The 8,009-nt window shown below is 36.5% G+C and overlaps 1 protein-coding gene across 1 annotated transcript in view; it reads left to right on the top strand.

Moving 5' to 3' along the window:
• The first annotated feature begins 255 nt into the window (after positions 1-255).
• Positions 256-8,009, top strand: part of LOC145263140 (beta-1,3-galactosyltransferase 5-like) — a 15,450-nt gene continuing 7,696 nt past the window's right edge. Inside the window, exons 1-2 of the mRNA XM_080120107.1 lie at positions 256-274; positions 1,298-1,356. Of these exons, the coding sequence (XP_079976233.1) occupies positions 1,302-1,356 (55 nt within the window). The 5' untranslated portion in view covers positions 256-274; positions 1,298-1,301. The remainder of the gene's footprint in view (positions 275-1,297; positions 1,357-8,009) is intronic.

The following is an 8,009-nucleotide window of genomic DNA, read 5'->3' as shown; positions in this document are numbered from 1 at the left end:
TCTGATACACAGGATCGGTAGGTCGTCTTTTTTTTTTTTTTTTTTTTTTTTTTTTTTATTATTATTATTATTATTATTATTATTATTATTATTAATAATAATAATAATAATAATAATAATAATAATAATAATAATAATAATAAAAATAAATTAAAAAAAAAAATTATTAATTATCCAAGTTACATAGACACAAGAACTACGTACACACAAAAGATCTCACCGGTCACGTGACACGTCGATAAAGAGATGTACTGGTCAGTAAGTCAGGGAGCAAGTAAGTAGAAACAAGAAAGTGAACCCCCCTCTTAAGTCATTCAATTTATTTTTTATCCATATTTTTTTTCTGCTAGTATGATAGTTAAGTTTATAATCTGTGATAATCATCGGAAAAAAAGGCTGAAAAATAAAAACGCATTTTTACTGGGGAGGGGGTGCACTCTCGTACATGTCCGCCGAGAAAAGTCCTGATTTATTTGCTTCCCCACGAGCTCGAATTTTAATGTAGGGGAACCCAGCTCCCCCAAAATGGGACACCCTGGTGCAAATGTTAAAAGTCGCTGCCAGAGCAGAATGCAAGAAGAAAAAGAAAACATTAAACAAGAACAAACCCCGATACCGCTGCAGAATGCGGATTGTACCGAAATAATAACGTCATTATTTAGAAATGTCTTTTCAACGTGGAGAGGGGGACTTATTTTAAACCCTTCACATAACAATTTAATAATGAGAAGATACCGTAAAAATTGAATTTAACTTGAAAATCCTATCTAAACAATAGCACGGTCCGTATTTTGGAATAAGTGTACATTTTTTATCTTTTTTTTTTCTTGCCACTATGCAACAAATCAACTTACTTGAGCAATGAGCAGCAAATGGTGTTCGTTCAGATTTAGTTCCTGACATTAAACTTCATCATTAATTTATTTATTAAATTGTTAAATGAAAATACAGAATAGTTAACAATAACTCCCTCCCAATTTTCAGAATGGCTTTCTAAATAATAACGTTATTGATACTTATCCACTTATTGTACCGTGCTGAAATAACAACGTTGTTTTTTAGAAATCCATTCTTAACATGGGGAGGGGAGGGTGTTTTTTTAACCCTTTTGTAATTTCACATAACAATTAAACAAAATATACTGTAAAAATCGAAGTAAACTTGAAAATCCTATCTTTAAAATAGTACAGTCCTTATTGTGCATAAGTACTCAAACTTCAATTTCAAAAATTGTGATTGTTGTTTTTGCTATAATTGTAATAACGCTTACTCATATGTAATTTTGTTTTCCTTCCAGAAACATGTGCAGTTACATTGTGTTTATGGCATTAATATATGCATCGGCAAGCCAAGAAGGTAAAGTGTTTTTAAATTTTTTTTTATTAATTGGTTACGTCACAGGTTTTTGCACAGAACCTTTGGCGTAACAGTTATTAAGAGCTAAGTATTAATCAGTTCGAAATGACAGTTTTTTGGAAGTTGAAAGTTCAACCCCCAGTGCAAGTTGATACACCGATATAATTGCGAATTATTTAAAAACTTCCACTCTGTTATGGATGATGAAAAAAGAGTGACGAAATTTTGGGTGCGTCACCAAAATCCGTTTTTCATGGTAACAAAAAGGAAAGAAAAAAAAGGGGAAAAAGCATTTATGGCAAATTTCTCGAAAAAGAGTAACTAGTTGAAATGAGCAAAAGAAATACAGACCCGAATAAGTTTAAAATGATCCAAGTTTATTAAAACAAAAAGTTATCGATTGCCTTTATTTCCCAGGGCTGGGGTTAAAAAAACCCTTAAACATTTAAAAATACATAAAAAAAAATACAAAAAAGACGTCAATCCTTCCTTGCAAGAAAGGCTGAAAGAAAGAACATATAAAAAACGGAAAACAGTCCTTGTTTAGAATTCAGTCCTTTTAACAAAATGTTCTTTTTTTTTCTTTTCCGAAAGGACAAACAAAAAGTTTCTTTGGCCTAAAATGGGAGAAAGAAGTAATTTCCTTTGTGAAGGTTCATGTGCCTTTTAATTCAAAGGGGAGAGAAGACCATAAAGCCGCTTTGGTAGGCTTTATGTGTACAAATACGCGGTAAATTCTTGAATTATAGAAGATTTCCTTTCTGAAGGAAACTTCGGTTGAAAAATCTTTCAAAGAGGGGATTTCCTTTCTAGGGGCGATATTCTGCTCGTCTCGTCGGCGAAATTAATTTTTGTTCTTCTTAGAAAATAACTTCTCAACACACGGTAGTTTCCTTCGTTAGTCCTTTGAGAATAATAATTTACCAGTTGTAAGACTCGATTGTCTTTTAATAACCGGTATTAATCTCCCAGTCGTAAAACCTTGTTGTCTTATAATGACTGAGAATAAAATAATGTTAATAGTTTAGTACCAATCTATGGAGTTCTAAACAAACGTTTTTCTCTAAAGGAGAGAAATTAGGAAAATTAATTTTAACGTCAAGACCCTTTGACGGAGAATGAAAATAGCCTCCTTCTTCTTGGCCGGCTAGATTCACACAACGAAAACGGGCAAAAACCCTTTCCTCCTCCTCCTCCTCCTCCTCCTCCAGAGGGTAGGAATGGGGCCGGCTGCTAGAAAGCGAACTATACCGATGCTGATGATGATGGAAGGGACCTGCCGGTCAAGGAATGCGTTTCTTGACCCAAATGCGGAGATGTTGAATGGGTATAAATAAAAACATAAATAAAATTTATTTTTCTATTAAAAATTTCAACAAGAGCAAGCTGTTACACAGGGTGAAACGATAAATTTGTCGCCCTAAAGAAAACAACACTACAGCTTTATTTTAAAACATTTATTGAAAAAAATCAATCCAGGTAGCTTATGTAGTACAGCTGATATCTATTCAATGTAGCCGCCTTCAGCCTCAACCACCGCCTCGATACGGGTGCGGAACTGGAAGCATGCCTTTTTCACAAGTATCGAGGGGAGCTCGGCAAATACTCAGCAGATGGTGGCGATCAGGCTGGCTTTGGTGTTGTGGGAGGTCTTGTTAGTGATGTTCTCGACGTATGACCAAATGAAGTAGTCCAGCAGGTCCAAGTCGGGGGAGGAGGGAGCTACAGTGAGTGTCTGTCATTTTGATCTTCACTCTGTTATATGATGGGATGGCAAAATCTACAATTTGCAGTTTTTTTCTTTTTGCTGTATAGTCTGCATGTTCAGTTCTCTTTGTTTTACGTATTGTTCTTTCTATATTTTTGGATTTTATGGGACCCCTGACAAAAGGAGGGTGGACCTGTAAATTTACCCTTGTCCGTTCGTCCGTTTGTTTGTTCGTCTGTCCGCACTTTTCTGAACTTTTCTACGCCTTGGAATTATGAAATTTTGCACAAACATTAAACATGATATGAGTAAAAAAGTAACAGAAAGGATTTACTGGGAAAACTCCGATTGCCCCCCACTAGGGTGCCTTTCGGGTTAAATTGGTTAAAATTGACATTTTTGTACTTATTAAAAAAAAATGATGCCTTGGATTTTTATAAAACTTTCTGAAAAGTTGTAACTAACTGATTTCTATATAATTTTGTTTGTCTGTACTTCGCAATTACTCTTGGGTGTGCCCCAGAGGCTCTTTTAGGGCTAATAAAAAGACTGCATTTTTGAGACTATTTTACCATATTCGTCCAAAATTTTCTGTGTATATTTATTTAGCAGTTTTGCATGGTGCTGAACTCAACTTTAAATATGTTAAGGCCTTGAGGCTAAATGGAGGAGGGCAAATGATGGTCTTAATCATTTCTTTTTTTTTTTTTGCATAGTGCAGAAGTCAAATTTACATATGTTAAGGCTTAAAACTGCACCATTTGTTCATTTTTACCAGGATTTGACGTTCCCTGGAGACTTTTGGGGCTAAATGGAGGGGAGATGCTGAACTTAGTCATTTTTTATGCCTCGTTCGCTGTGCACTTACGGGGGTGGGGGACATGCATGTTTCACTTGTTTTGTTTGCATTTGACTTTATAGAAGTAAACCAATACTTGTACCTATTTACTATGCCTCCCCACGGGACAGAGTTAGACACCAGGGTCGTTTTTTAACGTGGAGAAAAGGTACAAAAATAAAAATTGTCTCAGTCGTAAAGGATTTCTCCTCCACCGAAAGAGAACAAGAAAATGAAGTGCAGCATCTGAAGAACAGATGGTATTTATTTGCTCCCCCACCGAGCAAATTAGGCACAAGGCCAATTTTTAATGTGAGGAGTGAAGGGAGGGGGAAGGGAAAAAGGGGACCAGCTCCCGAGAGGTGGGAAATGGGAGCTGGTTAAAGGTCAGGCATGTGGGGTTGCCCCCACATCTGGTCTTTGCTAGTCATAGCTAGTCATAGCTAGTCATAGCTTGCAGTATCTGCCGGAACAGATGGTATTTATTTGCTCCCCCACCGAGCAAATTAGGCACAAGGCCAATTTTTAATGTGAGGAGTGAAGGGAGGGGGAAGGGAAAAAGGGGACCAGCTCCCGAGAGGTGGGAAATGGGAGCTGGTTAAAGGTCAGGCATGTGGGGTTGCCCCCACATCTGGTCTTTGCTAGTCATAGCTAGTCATAGCTTGCAGTATCTGCCGGAACAGATGGTGTTTATTTGCTCCCCCACTGAGCAAATTAGGCACAAGGCCGTTTTTAATGTGAGGTAAAAACCAGCTCCCCTAAAAGTAGGCAAAAAGGGGGCACTCTGGTTACCAAAAATAATAATTGTCCCAGTATAGAGGGTTTCCCCTCCATTGACTGGTACAAATTATCTTAAGTGTAGTATCTGCCGGAACAGATGGTGTTTATTTGCTCCCCCACTGAGCAAATTAGGCACAAGGCCGTTTTTAATGTGAGGTAAAAACCAGCTCCCCTAAAAGTAGGCAAAAAGGGGGCACTCTGGTTACCAAAAATAATAATTGTCCCAGTATAGAGGGTTTCCCCTCCATTGACTGGTACAAATTATCTTAAGTGCAGCATCTGCCGGAACAGATACTACACTTTGATCTTGTAGTAATTTTAGTGTTCACTTGATTGTCCCCCACCTCTCCAGTTGTGAACCACCGTCGCATGCTTGCCAGGCCTGGCATAAGTATTGTCATTAATCTTATATATATAAACGGCTATATGTCTGTCTTTCTGTCTGTCAGTCGGTCTGGCTGCCTGTCTCTATATTTTCAAATTCTATCTCCTCCGAAACTAAAAGTCGCAGAGCGGCGCTAGGGGCCTCAAATGATTGGATGTTTTACGGACAGTTCCTTTATGGATTTTTAGCGAGTTAAAATTGTTTTTAAGGGATCAAAAAATGGATCAAAATTTAAAAAATCGTTAAACATTTTGTACATTCATTTTAGTTTACTTTTGATTTTTAATTTTTAATCGGTCATATTGGTACTGTGGTAACGTCACCAGCTTTGAATGTTACAGTTTCGGTTGCGATTCTAGCTGATGGTACCTAAATACTTTTTTTTACTTTGGAAATTACGAATCTATAATAATATATACGAAATCTGGACAAATTAAAATATATTTAAGCGTATTTTACTCCAGGGCAAAGCTTGGCGGTTCCCCACTAGTTTATATATAAAGTATTTTATTTAAAAAGGACATTGAATATAAGTATAAATATGGTTAAATTCTTAACAATGGAAGTACACATTGAATAGAATTTTTTATAGGTAAGTGATTTTTTAGAATTTATATATATTTTTTATAATCGAAGTAAGTAAAATTTCGTTGATTTTCTTTAAATCTTTTTTAAAGAAAACCGATTTAAAAAAATACAATATTTGCATAACGTGCTATTAAACTAGTTATTTTTTAAAATTTGGTCTTTGCTCCTTTAATTGAAAAAAAAAATAGGGTTTGAATTACATTTTTTAAGTATGTATAAGCTTTGAAAGATAGTAAGTTGATTTATTCAGGTTCATATACGGCATTTTTAATGGCCGCTTCTGATACACGTACAGGACTGTATTTCGATCACTACAATATATATATATATATATATATATATATATATATATATATATATATATATATATATATATATAAAGTGATGAGACGTTTCCAATATTTTTTCAGATTCTGGTACAATTATCTATTCCGATTCTTTATGCGAGGCTTGTCTAGAAAGTATCCGACCTTTATATTTCCTATGCAAAATAAAGATGATAGCGCGGCACCTTGATGCGCATGCGTAAAGTTTTGGTGAACATCCAGGGCGTCAGTCGCTGCCTGTCGGTCACTGAGTGAAATGCTACACGACGTGTTCGTCGGATTACCGATTCTCTCAAGATGACTGAACGTGGTAAGCAACGGTACTGCATCAAACTTTGTCAAAAGCTTGGTGATTCTCAAAGCGAAACAATTCGTAAGATTTAGCAGATGTTTGTAGAAGAGGCAATGGGTGTAACACAAATTAAGGAGTGGTTGAACAGAGTCAAAAATGGCCGCACATCAGCGGAGAATGAAAAGCGTTCTGCCAGGCCTCAAACTGCTCGGAGTGCAACTGTTGTTAAGAAGACACGAAATTTGGTGATGGCAGAGCTTGCCGAAGAGGTTGGAGATTCTGCACATGCAATTTTGTGTGATGATTTGGGCATGCCCAGAGTGGCAGCAGTAAAATTCGTGGTCAGGTTGTTGTCACCGGAACAAAAGGACCTCCGTGTTCAAGTTGCATAGAACCATCTGGACACCGCAAACTCTGATCCTGGGTTTTTGAACATCATGATAACTGGAGATGACTCATGGATGTATGGAGACGACCCAGAAACAAAAGCAGTCGTCGCAATGGAAGCATCCCAAGTTTCCAAGGCTGAAAAAAGCGCGACAGGAGCAAAGCAAAATCAAGGTGATGCTGTCTGTTTTCCTTGATATTCGTGAAGTTGTGCTTCATAAATAGGCACCGGAACGAGAATCAGTGACAAAGGAGTACTATCAAAGGAGTAATATCAAAGGAGTACTATCAAAATGTTTTCCAGCGTCTCCGTGACGGAGTTCGGTGCAAAAGATCAGACATGTGTACTGCGAAAAATTGGCAACTGCACCGCGAACGCGCTCCCGCACACACATCCCATTTGATCCAACATTTCTTGATCAAACATAGAATTCTAGTCGTTCACCAACTTCTTTACTCTCCAGACTTGCGACTTCCGGTTGTTTCTAAAATTGAAGACACCACTGAAAGAACCCCGTTTTGAGAGTAGAGAGGAGATAATGCAGAGCGTGACGGCATAGATAAACACTATTCCAAAAGAATACTTCCAGAGGTGTTTCCAGCAGTAGAAGGATCGGTAAGCTAAGTGTGTGCAAGCTCAAGGGGCCTACTTTGAAGGGGATTAGGGTCAAAACCCCGTCAGATATGTAGAATATTTTTTTCTGGCCCAAGGTCAGATAATTTTTAGACAGGCTCGTAAGTCTCTAAATATGAAGTAGCTATTTTCCCCGAGATTACGATAAAAACACGTGTTAAATGTGCAGATATATTTCTAAATGTAAAAATACATTTATAGGGGATGATCTATCGATTTTACTTTCACTGGTCGTTCAAAATCAATAAATATTTATTATTTTATTATTATTATCAGCAATGGGAGATTTTGCCTTAAACAACATCAAATAAATAGGACAATTCAAAGAATCGTTTAGGCATTGGAAAATAGGCACTAACATTTCCGATACGATTCCGACACCCCCATACAATTCTCGATTCTAATTCCAATTAATCGTCCCAACACTAATATATATGTGTGTATGTTTGTGTGAGAGAGACAGAAAGAGAAAGAGAATATATATATATATATATATATATATATATATATATATATATATATATATATATAAATTCCGATGAAATTGGTACTCTACCTCATCTCCTGGGGTGAAAATCCAATGGAAACAGTAATGTAAATTTATTATGGGCTCAATAAAAAATTAAAACATTATATATATATATATATATATATATATATATATATATATATATGTGTGTGTGTGTGTGTGTGTGAGAGAGAGAGAGAGAATATA

This window comes from Euprymna scolopes, chromosome 38, assembly GCF_053919585.1.
Source record: "Euprymna scolopes isolate OS-2025 chromosome 38, ASM5391958v1, whole genome shotgun sequence".
In the NCBI taxonomy this organism is placed as follows: domain Eukaryota; kingdom Metazoa; phylum Mollusca; class Cephalopoda; order Sepiida; family Sepiolidae; genus Euprymna; species Euprymna scolopes.
The sequence above is the reverse complement of the archived record's forward strand: the minus strand, read 5'-3'. Positions and strand labels throughout refer to the sequence as shown.